Source organism: Equus asinus, chromosome 4, assembly GCF_041296235.1.
Source record: "Equus asinus isolate D_3611 breed Donkey chromosome 4, EquAss-T2T_v2, whole genome shotgun sequence".
NCBI classification, from domain to species: domain Eukaryota; kingdom Metazoa; phylum Chordata; class Mammalia; order Perissodactyla; family Equidae; genus Equus; species Equus asinus.
In genome coordinates, this window is record NC_091793.1 from 136,752,835 (window position 1) to 136,772,837 (window position 20,003).

General features: G+C 37.6%; 1 protein-coding gene across 10 annotated transcripts in view; it reads right to left on the reverse strand.

Moving 5' to 3' along the window:
- The window catches only part of ALS2 (alsin Rho guanine nucleotide exchange factor ALS2), a 73,100-nt gene that overhangs the window by 30,619 nt on the left and 22,478 nt on the right, over positions 1 to 20,003 (reverse strand). For 4 of the 10 annotated variants that reach the window (XM_070508399.1, XM_070508396.1, XM_070508398.1 and 1 more), the window contains exons 6-12: positions 19,202 to 19,370; positions 18,224 to 18,320; positions 13,928 to 14,005; positions 10,677 to 10,877; positions 8,625 to 8,796; positions 7,635 to 7,815; positions 4,900 to 4,965 (exon numbers count right to left, since the gene is read on the reverse strand). In XM_070508399.1, coding sequence (XP_070364500.1) covers positions 4,900 to 4,965; positions 7,635 to 7,815; positions 8,625 to 8,796; positions 10,677 to 10,877; positions 13,928 to 14,005; positions 18,224 to 18,320; positions 19,202 to 19,370 — 964 coding nt within the window. Of the gene's footprint in view, positions 1 to 4,899; positions 4,966 to 7,634; positions 7,816 to 8,624; positions 8,797 to 10,676; positions 10,878 to 11,385; positions 11,519 to 13,927; positions 14,006 to 18,223; positions 18,321 to 19,201; positions 19,371 to 20,003 lie in introns of those variants that run through there. The other 6 variants (XM_070508401.1, XM_070508400.1, XM_070508403.1 and 3 more) reach the window with 5 other exon arrangements.

Sequence of the window (20,003 nt, forward strand, 5' to 3'; positions counted from 1 at the left end):
TGGCCTGTGTGGTGTTCCTGCACCCTCCTCCACATTGTGCTGCTGGGATCAGCTGAGGACACTCGTTTAACCCTACACAAGTGCTCTGCTTTGACTTGCTCCTGCGAGATGGAAGCAGTACATGGCAAACATATTCCCTCAGACCACATTTCTCCTGGATGCTTAGTACTAGACCAGAAATCTTCCAACTCTTGTGAACTCTATTACTTTTCAGGACTCACTCATGCCCTTGCCTACAGACTTTTCCAAAAAGGGCCCTGATAAGCACTCAGGAAACCTGAACCAGAGACTCAGTGTAGCTTATCTTCTCTTGGGAGTTTTTAATCTAACAGTGGCAATATTGCTCTTTTCTTATGTGGCTAGCTTTGCATTTGTTACTCAAAAAGATAAATATATTAAAGCTAGAAACAACCTAAGTATCCATTGACACATGGATGGATAAACAAAATGTGGTATATACATACAATGGAATATTATTTAGTCAGGCAACGGATTGAAATTTTGGTATATGTGACAACATGGACGGACCTTGAAAACATTATGCTTAGGGAAATAAGCCACACACAGAAAGACAAACATTCTCTGATTCCACTTATATGAGGTACCTAGAATAGGGAAATTCATAGAGACAGGTAGTAGAGTAGAGGTTGCCAGGGGCTGGAGGGAGGGAGAAAGGGGAAATTACTGCTTAATGGGTACAGTTTTTGCTGGGGATGATAAAAAAAATTTGTGTATAGAAAGTGGTGACAGTTTATACAACATGTGAACGTACTTGACGCCACAGAATTGTACACTTAGGAATAGTGAAAATGATAAATATCATGTTATGTGTATTTTATCACAATATTAAAAAGAAAACCTATATGATGGTCAAACCACCACACTAGCCTGAGGTGAGCAACTGAGTGATGAGAGCCTGAGCATCATCATCCGAGACCCACTAACTGCCATCCGGGCTCACTGGCTATCCCTAAGTTTCTCAAATTGTTCTCTTTTTTGGTTTTTTTAAGGATTTTTTTATTTTTCCTTTTTCTCCCCAAAGCCCCCAAGTACATAGTTGTATATTTTTAGTTGTGGGTCCTTCTAGCTGTGGCACGTGGGATGTCACCTCAGCATGGCTTGGTGAGCGGTGCCATGTACGCACCCAGGATCCGAACCCATGAAATCCTGGGCTGCCGAATCTGAGCACACAAACTTAACCACTCAGGCATGGGGCAGGCCCCCACAAACTGTTCTCTTTTAAAACGAATTCTTTAAAATAATTTTAAAAATAGACTTTGCAAATAGAGGGTGAAAAAAGACATTAATTACTGACTTTGACTACATAAAACCCTGGGATTCATAACACCTGCTTGGGAAATGCTGGCCAAATCGAGACTTCATATCTGCTGCCACAGCTCGGAGTCATCAGTGTTCATTAATTGCTTTCCAAACTGTCCAAGCTCCAGCAAAAGGCATTCACATATGTCACATATGTCACTGATATAGCTGCTCTAACAAGGAGTCAGGTCAACTCTGAGTATTATGAACTCAACTGAAATACTAAAGGAATATTAATAAAGCATAATATGGCACCAGCGTCAGCAACTGCCATAGTCCTTCAAGAAGCCCCCAAGGCCTTCTCATTTAAATTGCCACAAGTCTTCACCTATTTTTGCATCTTCCTGTAATTAAACTTGCTTTTCTTCAAGCATTACTATTTGCAAAAATAACTGCAATTTTCTTTCTGCTTCATTTAACTACTGGTTTGACTGCAGTCATTTTCCACTATTTTCTTTGGCCAAGATTCAGCATTTCACCAACACTAAAGGTTAAATAAGCTTTTGTTTTTGGTGAGGAAGATTGGCCCTGAGCTAACATCTGTTGCCAATCTTCCTCTTTTTGCTTGAGGAAGATTGTTGCTGAGCAAACATCTGTGCCAATCTTCCTCTATTTTATGTGGGATGCCTCCACAGCGTAGCTTGACAAGTGGTGCTAGGTCCATGCTCAGGATCCGAACCTGTGAACCATGGGCTGCCAAAGCAGAGCACGTGGACTTAACGACTATGCCACCGGCCTGGCCCCTAGATATGCTTTTTTAGTCATTATAATATACAGATATATAATAAATGCAAAATCAGAAATTACAAGTGTAAACCTGTCATTTAAAAACCAGAAGCTCTCAGACGGAAAAAATCACAAAGCAGGAAGTCCACCCATTTGCTGCTTATAAGAAATATACAAAAACATTACAATACACTGCAGAAAAGCTGAAAGTAAAAAACATAAAGTGGTGTCATTACATTAACATTAAACAAAACAGCAAGATCAGGGATTTTAAAATTAATACATAAGGTTAAAATATAACACTGTTTAACCTGCCATTAAAAAAATGAAGGCCAAACCTCTATATTTTGGAAACGAATGAGCACAGACATAAGTCAAAGAAGAAATAATAATGGGAACTGTAAAAATATTTAGAACTGAATGACTATAAAAACAAAATGTATCAAAACTTTTAAGATACAGCTAACGCAACATTTAGAGGCAAACTTATAGCCTTAGATGGATACATTAGAAAAATAAAGAGTTTCTAAAATTAATGAACTAAATGCTAAACTCATGAAGTTGGAAGAGATTAACAGGTGAAGACAAAGAAAGTAGAAGGAAATAAAAAGCTGAAGTTAATGAAATAGAAAACAAAGAAAGGATTAATAAAAGCTTAATCTTTGAAAAGAGTAATAAAAAGGGGTAAAGTGCTTACAAGACTGACCAAGACGAAAAGATAAAAGGCTCAAATAAATAATAATAGGAACTGGGGGCTGGCCCCATGGCCAAGTGGTTAAAGTGCTACATGCTCCACTTTGGCAGCCCAGGTCCATGGGTTCACATCCTGGGTGTGGACCCACTTCACTCACCAGTCATGCTGTGGAGGCATCCCACATACAGAAAGTAGAGGAAGATTGGTACAGATGTTAGCTCAGGGCTGATCTTGCTCAAGCAAAAAAAAAAAACAAAACAAGGAAGACTGGCAATGGATGTTAGCTCGGGGAGAACCTTCCTCACCAAAGGAAAAAAAAGGAATGAAAAATAGGGGGTATAAGTCCAGTTATTATAGAAGTGAAACATCTTAAAACAATGGTAGGAATAATATGCCAATAAATTTGAAAACAAGGATGCTGTGAACAATTTTCCAGAATAATATAAATAATTAAAGGCATAAGAAGAAATAAAGATCTAAACAGACCTATTCATTAAAGAAATTAAATCAGTAGTTTAAGAACTCTCTACAGGAAATGCTCCCATGAAGGCCATACATTTTTACAAATGAGGTCCACCAAATCTTCAAAATACAGATAATCTCTGTCTCTTTCAAACTATTCCAGAGAATAGGAGAAGAGAGAAAGCTCCCCAACTCATTTTATAACTGCTAGTGCAATCCTCTTAACAAAATTGGGCAAGCACAGAAGAGAAGGAAACCTCATATTAACATAGATGCGAAAATCTCAAATATTAGCAAATTAAATCCAAGCAATGTCTTAAAAAACTAATACAGGGCTGGCCCCATGGCCTAGTGGTTAAGTTTGGCATGCTCTGCTTCAGTGGCCTGAGTTCAGTTCCCAGGGGTGGACCTATACCATTTGTCAGCCACCATGCTGTGGTGGTGACCCACATACAAAATAGAGATAGACTGGCACAGATGTTAGCTCGGGATGAATCTTCCTCAAGCAAAAAGAGGAAGATTGACAACAGATGTTAGCTCAGGGCAAATCTTACTCAGCAAAAAAACCCCAAAAACCAAAAAAACTAATACATAAAGACCACTGAATTTGGGGGCCGGCCCCACGGCCAAGAGGTTAATTTCATGTGCTCTACTTTGGCTGCCCTGGGTTTCACTGGTTCGGATCCTAGGTGTGGACATGGCACTGCTCATCAGGCCATGCTGAGGCGGCATCCCACATAGCACAACCAGAGGCGCTTACAACTAGAATATACAACTATGTACTCAGGGGCTTTGGGGAGAGGAAGAAGAAAAAAGAAAAAAAAAAAAAAAGAAGAAGATTGGCAACAGATGTTAGCTCAGGTGCCAATCTTTAAAAAAAAAAAAAGACCACTGAATTTACCTTGGGAATCCAAGGATACTTACCATTAAAAAAAAAAATCAATTGCTCTTCAACCTTTAGGAATAAAAGGGAGCTTTTTAACCCCATAAACGATATTTACCAAAAACTGAGGTAATCTTTAATGGTAAAATATTAAAAGTATTCCTTTTAAAACAAGAAATGAGATAAAGATGTTACTACTCTTCCTATTAGGATGTAAGATCAAAAGCAAACATGACAAAACGTTAACTTCTATTAAATATGAGTCGTGAGTACACATCTGAAATGTTTACTTTCAAAATATAACTGAACGCTTTAAAGCTGCCTTTGTTGCTAGATCAACACTTGTTGAGAACTACACAGTTCAGAATGATTAGCCTCATGTAAAGGGCTTATATATTTATTACTTATCCAGAAGCTAAATGCAAAAACTTTGTATTTGTGCAACACTTTGCACTTTTCTCTGTAACATCACATACATTATTTATTCCTTGCAACCGGGGAGAGAACATCATCATTTTTCAGATAAAAAAAAAATTAAGCTCAATTTGGTGAAGAGCTGTCCAAAGTCTCAGGGGTAATAAGTGATAGCACTAAAGGACCAGATCTTGTGGCTTTTTCAACAGCATACTACTTCCAATGATAATCAGGGGCTATTAATACAGGTCCTTTATAAGTGTCAGTGAAAGTCTACACTTTGATTCATTTGGTAAAATGACCAAGTCAAAGCTTTTCCCGGGCACTCAAAAATACAGAACACTATAAAACATAATCTTTGGTTGTTAGAATGATAATTGGAAAGTATGTATTAGCTTACATGGCAGGCTTAGCAAGAAGCTGGAATCCTCCCATAACCAGGAAATTTGTAATAGATGTGCAATACCTTAAGCAAAAAAGAAAACACACGTATATTAGTGTTAAAATATTAATTTCCTCTTCAGAGCTTTTGAACAAGCATCTGGAACAGATACTTCTTGGTTTCTCACCAATGAGTTTCAGAACTTTTGTGATGTCAACATTCATGAACTGTAAAGGACTGAAGAGAAGGGCACATTATGTGATAATCACAATAATCTGGGGGGAGGGAAGCCATTTTAGTAAAGATCTTAATATAACAGGAAACTTAAAAAAACACCTACAGCTATGCAGAAGATGTTAGAATTTACTTGATAGATTTTACTTTGGTAAATTAACAAACCTGAGAAAACATGATTAAAATTATTAGATTTTTAATGAGAATTTTCTCTAATTTTCACTTTAGGTTACCCAATTAAGTCTTCAGAAACAGATAACAGAGAAAGTAAGAAAATATGTTAAAAGATCTTGAGTGACAGCGTTAGAAAAGTCTGGTTAAGTATTGATCTACTGTAAGAGAATAAGTCTTACCATCTGCCAATCCTCCTGTTCTTGCTGAGGAAGACTGGCCCTGGACTAACATCCATGCCCATCTTCCTCTACTTTATATGTGGGACGCCTGCCACAGCATGACTTGATGAGCAGTGCCATGTCCGCACCCAGGATCCGAACTGGCGAACCCCGGGCTACCAAAGAGGAACGTGCGCACTTAACCACTGCGCCACCAGGCCAGCCCCAGAGATTAAGTCTTGATAAACTACTTTGAGTTCCATACTCCTGAGCTGGCAAATGACATCAATTGACTTTGAGAAAGAAGGAAAATTCCTGTTAAAAATAGCCCAAGGTAGGGGCCAGCCCTGTGGCTGAGTGGTTAAGTTTGCGCGCCCTGCTTCGTCAGCCAAGGGTTTCACAGGTTTGGATCCTGGGCACCGACCTAGCACTGCTCATCAGGCCATGCTGAGGCGGTGTCCCACATGCCACAACTAGAAGGACCCACAACTAAAATATACAACTATGTACTAGGGGGATTTGGGGAGAAGAAGAAAAAACAAAATAGCCCAAGGTACTATACACTTAAAAATAGTTATGATGGTTAGTTTTATGTGAATTTCACCATAATTAAAAATAATTTTAAAAATTCATAAATCAAGATTTTTTACTTGTCCCATCTATATGAATAAATTATGTTAAAAAAATAGCCCAAGGTATCAAAACAAAAGCATTTTCAAGCATGTCTTGAAGTATCAGGGAAGAAAAAGTGAAATAGATTATGAGATGAATACAAGACAAAAAAAAAATTAATAAAGTTGAAACCTTCACACAAAATCTAGTTTAAAAAAGTAAACTGGTATCAAATTATGTTATTTTTCATGCCTGAAAGGTGATTTAAAAGATTCCAACCAGGGTATTTTCTCTCAGACAACAGCTTCAAATATATTCAGTTTTGCTTAGAATTGAAATCACATGCATCTATCTGCACAAATATGCATAAGTCTGAAAAGGAATACACTATTAACAATAGTTATTTCTAGTGGTAGGATTATAGTGACTTTAAATATCTTTTTGATTATCTTATTTGTATAGTTTTCAATAATCAATATATATTACTTATATAAGAAAACAACCTAAACAAAACACCAACAGACTATGAGCTCCTTGAGGCAGGTGCACTGGCTCCACACTGTGGCTGCTGTGGTCTGGGAGCTCCACACAGCGCCTGCCATTTAGTGGGAACTTAGTTAATATTTGTTGGATGGATGAAGTAGGAATAAAGAAAGAAGAAAACATACACATCACATTGATAGCACAACCTAACAGACATTAATTTAACACAAATTATGCCTCCCATCATAATGTCAAAACACAAATTAAGAAAAAATGAGAAATATTTAAATTTGCAACTATACTTGGGAGATTTTACTTGAAAAACATGAAAAGAACCTTGGATAACTATCCTAGGTTTTCTTAAGGAAATATCTTTATTTTAGAGGTAGTTTGGTCTTTAAAACTTCTATTTACAGAACAGTAAAAAGCAGACATTGGAACAGCTCCATATTTACAATCAGCAGTTAGTCTTTTTTTTTTTTTTTTTGAGGAAGATTCGTCCTGAGCCAACTACTGCCAATCCTCCTCTTTTTGCTGAGGAAGACTGGCCCTGAGCTAACATCCATGCCCATCTTCCTCTACTTTATATGTGGGACGCCTACCACAGCATGGCTTTTGCCAAGCGGTGCCATGTCCGCACCAGGGATCCGAACCGGAGAACCCTGGGCCGCCAAGAAGCAGAATGTGTGCACTTAACCGCTGAGCCCCTGGGCTGGCCCCAGCAGTTAGTCTTAAAATAATCAGTTTACTTATTTCCTCAAATTTTAGTATAATTTACTTAACTAAGCAAAATTGTTCTCTAGAGAACCATATTTATTATAGTACATTTTATGTAAATTAAGTATACTATAAATCACTCTGCTAGAATATACAAGAAAATACGAAAACTTATTTTTAACCTTTTTTCCCCCTTAGATAAAACTAAAATTTCAGCAATGCAGAACTACAGTTGACATAAGATTAAAATACTGCTTCGCAACTTCTATCACCTTATATCACTCTCCCTAATCTAGTCTCTTCTGATTAAGGAGCTGTTCTCCTTGGCAGAATAACCCTGCCGAGATTGAACATGACACGGGACTGGATACTTGCTCTGTATAACTATCCAAGAAGAGACTTGCATGCTTCAGGATGACCAAACTCCTGGCTTCCTTTATCCCCTGAAGGAAGCTGCTCAGGGAGGCTCCATGCTGACCAATCAGGTAACACAGCTTGCTAAATCGGCTTGCCACCTCCTGCAACAGCTGGACTGTACTCGCAGTGCCCAAATTTTCTATAACAAAACAATGATGATGATGACAACATAGCCTAAAGACTCATTACCTGAATACTTTCTTATGATTATTATTTATTATTAATTATTTCAAGATTATGAATTCCCCTTTTCTAAGAATACTTAACATGTTGAGAGGTACTCTCAACTATGGAACCCAAATAATCACAGTGTTAAAGAAAGTAACTTTAGAGATGGCAGAATCCAGTCAGTTGAGGAACTTATTAAAAATACATTCACAGGGACCCTACAGATTCTGACTCCAGGGTTAAGATCCTAGGATGGATATATTGAAAGAAAAAGAAAGCCATCCAGGTAATTCTGAAGCCCAGCCAAATTTGAGAACCACTGAGCTAATCTAACTCTCTTCTCATTTTGAAGTAATCTAAAGCCAAGAGACAGGAAGTGAATTATCTAAATTCACACAATTAGTGACAGTCAGGAATTGAACTCACTTCTATAGTTAGACCTTGGTTAACATTTTCAACTTTTTGTACTGACTTCTGTTCTACTTGCCCCAGGGACAAGCCCAACCATTCAGTGCAGAGAAGCCAATCCAAAAATGAGACCGCTACATCACTCTGAACTTTACAGAGGACATCAGGAGATTGTTTTTTTCCAGTCCAAAGTTCCTCATTTCTAGGACAGAGAGGCTGAGGAGCAGATGAGGTAAAACCAACACAGAATCAGGAATCAGGTCAGGGAAACTTCTTTTCTTTACTTGCGATATAGGAAGAACGGACAACATAAGAGTCCTGATAATTGGCGGGGGGAGGATCGGGTGGGGAGGTGGGGAGGTGTCTACATACCTAAACTGAGAAGAGGCCTGAGAATCTGAGATTTGATATCACTTAGTTTTGAATAGAACCGTCTTTCCGTAGTAGCCAACTCATGGAGGCTGGCAATATATCCCATAATGTTTTTGTCCACCAAGGCTAGATAGCTGTCTTTTCCTGCTGTCACTCTGCTTATATATCCAAGCTGAAACAGAGAAGAAAAGATGAAAGATAATATATAATTTACTAATAGCAATAACTGAAGCTGGCTCGCATCAGCTGGGGAGAGCCAAGTGGTAATAGTCAGGAATTCTGCAAGTTGGTTGTTAAACCATTGGTAGCTTAAAACTGGCAATAGTAAAATTACTTAAAAAATTGGCAAACACTAAGACCAGGGCTTATTTTGTTTTGTTTGCTTTTCTTATAGCTGGTTTACCAGTGTATCGTTGTTATATATGAATATCTGGATGTATATACAACTACATACATCTATACTTTTTTTTCTTCTCTGCTTTCTCTCCTAAAATCTCCCCAGTACATAGTTGTATATTTTAGTTATGGGTCTTTCTAGTTGTGGCATGTGAGACGCTGGCTGCCTCAACGTGCCTGATGAGCGGTGCCATGTCTATGCCCAGGATCTGAACTGGTGAAACCTTGTGCCGCCGAAGCAGAGCGCACAAACTTAACCACTCGGCCACAGGGCCGGCCCCTATACTTTGATTTATTGCCACAATACCTTTTATTTCATACTACATGTGTGTAGGACCACAGACACCCTAAATATATCAAGATGCAAATGATACAGATAGATGTCTCAGGACCCTTTTTTGCATGAAATATGATAAAAGAGAGCAGAGAGGATCTCTATGCTGTAGATCAAAAGGTCAAGGGTCTAGGTGTTATCTACGTCTTAAAAGTACAATATAAAGGGATTTTCTTTAAAAGGGACTTCTTGTCATTTACCCATGACCTTACTGAACAAAAACATTCGATGTCTTTATTCATATATTCCTATTAAACTAGACAACCAAGCTGTAGACCCAATAAACTATTAACATCCTATAGTAACTAAAGACACATATTAGAGCCTCAGCACCTTCATCAGCCTATTTCATCCTTTATTTGGACTGTGGAATTTTTCATGGGGAATGTGGAGCCAGGGCCACCAACTACAAAGAGTCAATTAGTACGTCTGGAATAACAGACTATGCGGAGGTCAAGACCCAATCATTGGTCAGGCCAGTGTTGCCTTCAGCAAGAAAGATCTTGTCCCTATACATTCATAGCTCACATATTTAGCCAGAAAAACAAACATGAAGGATAAAAAAGTCCATAGGATATATTATTCAATAAGAATAAGAAAGCCAGAATGTACTAACTTTGAGGGTTAATTTCTTTGTAGCACATCACTTTAAGGATGTGAGTTACTTTAGCGGGGAAAAAAAACCCAGAAACGGGCCAATGGTTTAGGTTTATGAAAAAAGAGACAGGAAGCAGGAAAGCAAAGAAATTCAGATCAACAAATGAAAAAGAAGGGAGTAAATAATAGTAAATAAAATGAAAAGCTAAGAGAAGAAAGGAAGTGATGGGAAACACAGCACTGTCGGTTGCCTGTCAGGTCTGCTGCAAGCCCATCTTGGGCCCCTATAATTTTTACTTCCCACTTACAGTTAAAAACTCTTCTACTCTATTTCTAATTCACCTGAGAGTTCCATGAATGCAGTCAGGAAATTTCATTGTGAAATATACTTTTCAATACTCCTACATGAGGGTATTAATTCAATGAATATTTATAAAGTATTTACTATGAAGATACAGCAGTAAATGAGAGAGCCTAAAATCCCTACTCTGAGGAATCTTGCAGTTAAGGAGGACAGACAATAGACAAAATACGTAAATTATATAGTGTATTAGAAGGTGATATGCACTATGGAGAGAAATAAGGCAGGAAAAGGAGTGAAGGGGGGGTGGAAGGGGTTTTCAGTTTTAAATATAGTAGTCAGAGATACTTAAAAATACTAGGCATCCACACAAATAATAACAAAAACACAAGACTGCTGGTGTGGTATACAATGTGGGCCTTACGATCCAATTCCTGTTCACCTTACTACAGGAGAGAAGTACCGGAGTCTTAGTACCACTGTGATTCTCTGGAAGGTTGTCACCTTCTGTAGGGTCCTGTCGGCCACTATAATATAACCCAGGCTGGAAGTCTTCTGTATCCACTAAAAACAAGGAATAATCCTGGCCTGCAGCTACACTCCAGACTCCATTTTTACCGTTTACCTGCAACGACAGCAAGATATTGCCTGTGTAAGATGTTAACAATCAGATAAAAATTCAGATCCACAGGAAGTGAAATGTAATATTACTTAAACAGGTACGGTGCAAAGTCAGTCATATCTCAGAGGGCAAAACTCACCCAGCAACGTACCCAATCAATTCCAGAAAAGATGCAGGAATAGGAAGGAATTCTTTGTTTAGCTTTTAAATTTGTAACTGGATTGTTTCCATAAACATCTGAAAAACTGGAATTTAAAAAGGAAAAACTATAGATCTGATTTTTTAATTGTTATTTTTGGAAGTCCCCACAGGACTCAGCCTGTACTACAGTTAAGAGACCCAAAAACTTCTACAGCCCTATTCTGACAGCTAGGGCACATCTTTGTCCATTCACATCTAGCTATGTGCACAAAAATCAAGGTAAAAAGAAAATCTAACACGGCTAAATTCCATTCTGGCCAACTAAACCCTTGTGTGCTAAAATTCAGTTTTCCCACTTGGAACTCACTACCTCTCTGATGTGACTTCACTGTGCCAACTCCCAGGATGCTGAAACAGGCAGGACCCCTTTGGGGCCCATCTATATGGATCCCCTAGACCAGTGGTTCTCAACGAGTGGTCTTTGAAGCAGCAGCAGGAACCACCTAGGAACATGTTAGAAATGCAAACTCAGGCCACAGAGCTACGGGGAGTGGGACCCAGCAATGTGCTTTAGCAAGCTCTCCAGGTGATTCTGAAGTATGCAAAGGTTTGAGAACCACTGCCTTAAACCAATGGTTTTCAAACCTCAGGATTCCACATAGTGATTCAGGAACCACCATGGAAAAGCCCGTGCCAGGGCTCTGCCCCCACCTCCTCCATCTTTCAAATAAAGTAGTTCCAGGTTTATCTGTTTTATGTACGGGATTACACATAAGATTTCATTTGAAGAAAGTGTTCTGCTATGGAAACTACTGGCCCAACCTCCAAACCCAACTTCAGCTGTGGCCCCCGAGACTGAGAAGTAAAATCCCCCTAATCTGTTAGATTCTGTGTGTCTAGAAGGCTCCAAATCCTAGGTGATTAGGCATTTGTGTGAGTGTGTGTGTGTGCACGTCTCCACTACTTTATAGCTATCCAAATAACTGACTTCCTGTTAATTTTGCAAAGAATGAATTAAAACTTTTGCAGAAGGAAACACCCTTCTTCTTAGTCTCTGATCAAAACTAATTCAGATCTCACTCTGCCTTGACTTTTAATTCACAATTAAAATGACTTCAAAATGTTTTTCTCACCCTTCCCCCAAATAAAAAAACCAAAATTCTGATGCTGTAATTTTTGTATGTACAGTTAAAAAGTGATGAAACTAAAACCTTATAACAAACTGTAATCTCTTGGCCAACTAAAATGTTAAATAAAAATTTGATTTCCAGGGTCTCCATGCTATATTACAAAACCTTCATCTGTATAAATGCATGATCTACTTTATTCAAATAAAAAAGAAAAACAAGGAACAATGATTTACCATATCTTTATTTGTGACTAACTATCAGAAATTGAATATCACACCACGGAATTTTTTTTTTTTTGAGGAAGATTAGCCCTGAGCTAACATCTGCTGCCAATCCTCCTCTTTTTGCTGAGGAAGACTGGCCCTGAGCTAACATCTGTGCCCATCTTCCTCCACTTTATATGTGGGACGCCTACCAGAGCATGGCATGCCAAGCGGTGCCATGTCAGTACCCGGGATCTGAACCAGCGAACCCCGGGCCACCGAAGCAGAATGTGCAAACCTAACTGCTGCACCACCAGGCTGGCCCCTGAAATGTTTTATACCGAAAATATTTTATTTAAGATTGGAGCTAGAAGTAATAACTGTTCCCTAACTTTTTTAAAAAAAACTTTCCTTCCCAGTAAAATTAAGTTCACTGGAAGGAAAGGCAGCACATAAGTCATATATAGTGATGGATGCACAGTACATACTGAATACACAAATTATTGGAATGTGTATTAACAGTAGCGTATATTTGAATCATATTCCTGAAACTGAGGTAACTATCTTTTTTCAGTCTCTACAACTCAGTGGAGGGAGCATGTCTTGGGAGAGGGTAGATATCAGAATCAAACTACAAATACAAGAGCTCCATATTTTATTCTATTAGGCTATCACCATGCACATTCCCCGCCCACCATCCCTCAAAAAACAAACAAATCTTGTATAAGGAGTCAATACTATCAATGAGAATTTAGTATTTCTGCAGGTGGGGCAGAAAAAAAGGTTGAGAAACACTCCTCTAGAACTGCATCTAAACAGGACTAAAAAGCTACCAATCTTTGAATAGCATTACTTGAACTAAAACCAATTCACACAACAGTGAAGAAATCATCTATACTTTTAACTTCACTATAGAAAATAAAAAGAGTTTAAAAAAAGGTTTAATACTATAACTACGTACATTAAAAAAAAACAAAAAACTTTTTGTGAGGAAGATTGGCCTGAGCTAACATCTGTTGCCAATCTTCCTGTTTTATGTGGGACTGCACCACAGCACGGCTTGATGAGCAGTGCCAGGTCTGCACCCAGGATCTGAACCTATGAACCACGGGCCACCAAAGCAGAGCACATGAACTTAACCACCGTGCCACTGGGCTGGCAAAAAACACCACCACCAAATAATATGTAAAAGTCAAACTTCAGTGAGAATTCAAAGAGTAGGCATTATTTGGTAGTATAAAGCTCAGAAGTCAACACCATAGTCCTAGAGATACTTGTTTTAAAAGAAAGAACTTTTTCATTTTTGCCTTTAAAACAAAGACAGAAGAACGGACTATTCAATGAACAGTGGCAGTTAAGAAGAAAAGAAACATAAACTAACATAAAAAAAGAACATTTAGCTTGAAAACAAATAGCTTCAGGTTTTTAAAAAAATTTTTTTAAGTACGTCAAAACAAATTTAGGTTACAAATATAGAAGTCTGCTAATTTTTTAAAACACAAAATGGAGAAATATCAAGTGTTATAACTCAAAATTCTGGAATAAGTTGCTATAAAAGTTATCAAGCTGACAAAAATACCTTTGCAAGACGAGGAACTGTTGTTGGAAAATCGGAATGCCCAAGTTGACCAAAGGTATTGCTACCCCATGAGTAAACCTGTTAGAAAATCAAGCAAAGCAGGTAAGAGTTGTGAGTCTGATTTTGCACATCAGCTCTGAATCTGGATAATATATGTATATACCAACAGTTACACACAGATTACTTATACTAGGCTTTCCACTCTTTAAAATAACAGATATTGAGAAAATTCATTTTTTGCATTAAAAAATTTTTTGAGGTATAATTGATAAGTATTAGTTTCAAGTGTACAACACAAAGATTCAACATTTGTATGTGTTGTGAAATGCTTACCACAATAAGTCTAGTCAACATTCATCACTATACATAATAACAAATTTTTGTGTGATGAAAGCTAAGAATTACTCCCTTAGTAACTTTTAAGTATGCAATACAGTATTATTATTTTTTTTTTTTTAAGATTGGCACCTGGGCTAACAACTGTTGCCAATCTTTCTTCTTTTTTTTTTTTTTTTCTGCTTTATCTCCCCAAACCCCGCCGTACATAGTTGTATATCTTAGCTGCAGGTCCTTCTAGTTGTGGGATGCGGGACGCCGCCTCAACGTAGCCTGACCAGCGGTGCCATGTCCCGCCCAGCGGTGCCATGTCTGCGCCCAGGATCCGAACCCTTGGCCGCCGCAGCAGAGCGTGCAAACTTAACCACTCGGCCACGGAGCCAGCCCCAGTATTATTAACTATAGCAGCAATGCTGTATATTAGATTCCTTCACTCATTCATTTTATAGCTGGAAGTTTGTACCTTTTGACCCCCTTCACCCATTTTGCCCACCCACCCACCCCCTGCCTCTGGCAACCACCAACCTATTCTCTGTATCTATGAGCTCGGGTTGTTGTTGTTGTTGTTTTTAGATTCCACATAAAAGTGAGATCATATGGCATTTGTGTTTCTCTGTCTAATCTAAGAAAAATTCATTTTTAAATAAAACCAGAGATAATGGGCAGACAGAGTACATAGGAAGACACATAGCCCAAGGGTTAACAACAACGAACGTTTTTCAGGTGTTTACTACCTGCTAGGCATTGTTCTTAACACTTTCTTCGTATTAATTAATCCTTAATTCTCACAACAATCCTTTTTTTTTTTTTACAGATGAGAAAACTGGCCCAGAGAAGTCACAAACTTGTTAAGTGGTAGAGCCAGGATTTAATCCCAGGAATTATCCTATACTTCCTCTTACAAAGAAAGTGATAAAAAATAAGGTAAGTGCTATAAAGAAAAAGGAAGCATGATTCTTTACTCTGTAGATAGGAAACCTTTCAATACATGAAGAGTCATTGTAGGAGAATCAGAAGTACCTATGCTCCACCACAGACAAAAGAAAACTAGATTCCAATGATGATGTTTAACGAAAATGGTTTTGTTTTTTCTGATTATAAAACGAATTCATGGTCACTGTACAAACTGTGACAGTACAAAGAAACAAAAAGAAAGTGAAAACCTCTGATGAATTGAACACTTAGAGAAAACTACTATTTTGTTTTGGGAACACACACATTTCCAGAAATTTTAATGTCTACTAAATAGAATGTATTTACATACAAAATGGAAAGTGCAAAATGGGACTATACTATCATTGCTGTTTTGTGATCTGACATTTTTACTTAATGCTATGCGTTGACATTTTTCTATGTCAATAAATATAGAGCTACAACATCATTTATAGTAACTACATAGAACTCCACTGTGGGTGTAGTTTAATCAATTACCTAATGATGTAAGCATACTTATTAATAATTTCTTTTTGGGGCTGGCCCTGTGGTGCAGCAGGTAAGTGCGCATATTCCGCTTCTGTGGCCCGGTTCGCTGGTTTGGATCCCGGGCACCCCTTGTCACGCCATGCTGTGGTAGGCATCCCACATATAAAATAGAGGAAGGTGGGCAAGGATGTTAGCTCAGGGCCAGTCTTCCTCAGCAAAAAGAGGAGGATTGGTAGCAGTTAGCTCAGAGCTCATCCTCCTCAAAAAAAAAAAAAAATTTATTTTCAATTCTTCAATATAAAAAATTACATTAAAAATCCTTGAGTATACATATTTGTGTATCTATTTCCTTAGGCTAAATTCCTAGGCAAAAAACTCTGGGTCAATGAATATGTACGTTCTGATTTATGATACATACCGACAAATTGTCTTCCAGCAAGGTCCAATGTACATTCCCACCAGCACTGTATGTACCTTTTTCCCATCCTAACCAACATCCAGTATTAAATGCAGTCCTTGCTAATCTGATAGGTGAGAAAATATTTTACTGTTGTTTTAATTTAAATTTGTTTACTAAGTGGTTGACTATCTTTTCACTCATTTCAGGCCTTTTCTATTTCTTCTTTTATGAATGGAATATAAATATCCTTTGACAATAATTCTTCATGCATCAGGCAGGAATACTTTATTATATGTGTTACAAATTTTTTTTCCAGCTTATGTATCTTAATTTTGTTTGCGGTGTTTTTTGCTGTTTAAGACTGTTGAATTATTATGCAGACAGACATATCTCTACTTTATAATTTCTGGTTATTTGATGTGATGTCCTTTTCTACTCCTCAGGTTTCTACTCCTCAGGTTATTGAAAAAAATAACCTAAATTTGTTCTTACACATGTATGGTTTTATTTTTTAACATCTACATCTTCATTCCATCCAGAAGTAGAATATGTAAAGTTACCTTAATTTTCTTCTGCAGATAAAAAGCCAGTGGTTCCAACAGTATTTACTGACTACTCAGTCTTGTTTCTCCAACTGATAAGAAAAGCCCACCTTATCATACACTAAATTCTCATACATATTTGGGTCTGTTTTTAGTCTACAGGTATATTTCTGTTCCACTGATCTGTTTTTAGTTTCATTTTTTTTTTTTTTTTTAAGATTTTTATTTTATTTTTTCTCCCCAAAGCCCCCAGTACACAGTTGTATATTCTTCGTTGTGGGTCCTTGTAGTTGTGGCATGTGGGACGCTGCCTCAGCGTGGTTTGATGAGCAGTGCCATGTCCGCGCCCAGGATTCGAACTGACGAAACACTGGGCCGCCTGCAGCGGAGCGCGCGAACCCAACCACTCGGCCACGGGGCCAGCCCCTAGTTTCATTTTTTATAAGACCAATTCTTACCCTTCCTTTCTGTTCTTTTTCAGAATTTATGTGACTCACCTCCTATATTTATTCTTCTGGAATATTTTGGGGATTATTTTATCAAGTTGTAAATGTTATATTGGAATATTTTGGGGACTGTACTGAATTTACACTGGTCTTATTTAAGGCTCTAGGAAGAAATGGCATTTCTGCAACGTTGACTCATCTAAAAATAAAATCTCTCTCCCTTTACTCCTATTTTATTTTATGATCTATGAGAAGAGTTTTCCAGGTTGTGTCATATGGGCGCTACAAGTTTTCTATTAAGAATATTCCTATTTCCTTAATACTTTTGCTGTAATTATGAACAGCTTCTTTTTCCTTAAGGACATTTTCGCTTTTCTCTTTTGTTTGTAAGAAAGCTAGCAATTTTTATACGTTTATTTTGTAACTGATCACCTTCCTAATCTCTTATTTTTAAGCCTTTTAGATTCATAATATTAATAACAATAAATTATCCTTTTCTTTCCTAATATTTACATTTATTTATATGGACTATGTTAGTTTTTCGGCTAGCCTAGTATGTGAAATTTAAAATAAACTAAAATATTTAAAGGGTTTAGAATCCTTTAAGGACTTTTCCTAAAAAGACAAAGGGAGTGATGAAAAATCACTGTATGAATATACTTAAGAATAACTCGAACAACTACTTTTCTTAGGAGGGTTATGAATATGGGCATGGTCTTAAGTGATTCTGGAGGCCACTTTCAGGTCCCATAATTTTAAAGAGAAATGCCTTTTTTTCTTTTCTTAGTGTCTTACTTGCAGATTTTCTTCATCAAAGAACTAATAAAAATTCACCAATACCCTGGAAAATTCTGAGTTCTACTTTTCAATGAGAGCATGTTATAGAAAGCTTCTTTGTCAGGGAGACCAGTGTTTAAGCCATACTCTACTACCACATGTGTGACTTGAGACAAAGTTACATAATTTCTCGAAACCTCCCTTTCCTCATCTGTAAAATGGAAATAACAATGCAATGTAAAACACTGGAAAGATCAAATGAGACACGGTATTGTTGCCTGACACGTAGCAGATACTCAGTAAACAATGGTGCAATCTTGTCTTGTTGGCCTTCCACGAAATTAAGATCAGCTTTTAATAGTCTGCCTCCTACCTGGGATTTCGCAGTAAGTGCAAGAGAATGGTAACCACCTGCCTCCAGATGGATTACTTCTTTGCCATCCAGACATTTCACACACAATGGCTGAAGCCTTAAAGAAAAACATGGACACACACACACAAACTCAAAGTAAGAAGTATTCTCAGCAAGGATTATAGCCTTTCTCAAATTATAGAGCAAGTGCTTTCAAGGAAAAATAAACATTTCAAAAGAAAACATTAAATAAAAATACTGGATGTATGTTCAATCTACTCCTAAGTATTATAAGTAATTGTGCATGGTTTTAATTTTATCTTTGTCTGTCAATCACTAATTAACCACCATAATTCAGAATCTGTTGTGAATCATAAAACTACTAAATTATTCATACAGCAGAGTACATAGCAGGGTATACTGAGGACACAATAACATATAACCATATTTGCCTTCACTCTGCTAAGAATAGAGACCTTCATATTAACTGGCTGTTTTAGATAATCATTCCATTTACAGACCTTCACCAATATCTATAATATCATAAGAGTTCCTCTTCACAGATGACAGTTTTCCTTGATTACATGGACAGAAATGGTTTAATACTGTGGTTAAAGTTATTTTGGCAGTAGCCGAGAGACATCTTTCAGGTTAAAAAAATTGTTGGCTCTTTTTTATAAGTTAAAAACTCGAACCATTCAAGTTTTTCAATGAAATACAATCTTATCCCAAACTCCTCTTTCTGTATTCCAAGATGAATATACATCAAAGAGGTGATGGAAAGGTACAGCATGGATACTTGAGTCCTTTGTTTTTAGGAACAAATTCAAGACTAAGACGACAGTTTTTGGGTTTTTTTCCTTTAATCAGAGTTAATGCTGTATAATAATCTGGAGCTAGAAGGGACCAGACTTCTATGAGGAAATGGAGATGAGAGACCTTCACAGGAGAGAGGGTTGTTTACGCCCATTCCTAACAGCAAATCCTGGTGGCACTTACCTAGGCAGCACATCGCCATGGCCCAGCTGCCCTTCCTTCCCTTTGCCCCAGGTCCACACCTCTGTTCTCAGGGAAGGCAGGAGTGCATCTGCTTCTCCACTGTATGTAGGGGTCAAAACCACCGTCCGCGTTTTCACCCGTGCAGCTTTTCTTAAGAGCCTGGGGGAAACTGAAAACAAATCAGAGATGGGGTGAGGGAGTAGACAGGTCGGAAAAAAGATATCATTTTGATAAGCTGCTGACTTTCAAAGAGACACACTGACATGGTATTTATGAAGTACATTCTATAGGTTCTCCGCAAAAATGGAGCTTTAATAGTCAAATGAGTTTGGTAAATGCTGCCTACTACATCCTATCCTCCCACTACCTGCCCCATAGAAATTCACACATACATTAGCATGCTAAAGGCACTGACAAGTCCTACAATGAAAAGGCCCGTTTCAATTTGTTTAACACAGCCCCACTCCCAAACATTTGGCCACAGAATCCTTTTTTGTATAACCTTTATGTTACACAGGATGTCGGTGTGACATCCTAAGGAACTTATATTCTAAAGAACATGCTTAACAAAATACTACACTAAAACCGATAAATACGTTTTCTATTTCAAAGCAGAGTTAACTTAGATCTTTCCAAGCCAAGATCTAAGTTCAAATATATTATAAATATTCTAGTAAAGTATTTATTTTTGATACAAAATTTAAAAGTTTCTACGGTGGTAAAAAGATAATAAATGGGAAGTACTAAAAAGTTGTTGTATTTTGCTTGCCTACATCAAATTATTTTATAGAGAAATTAACCT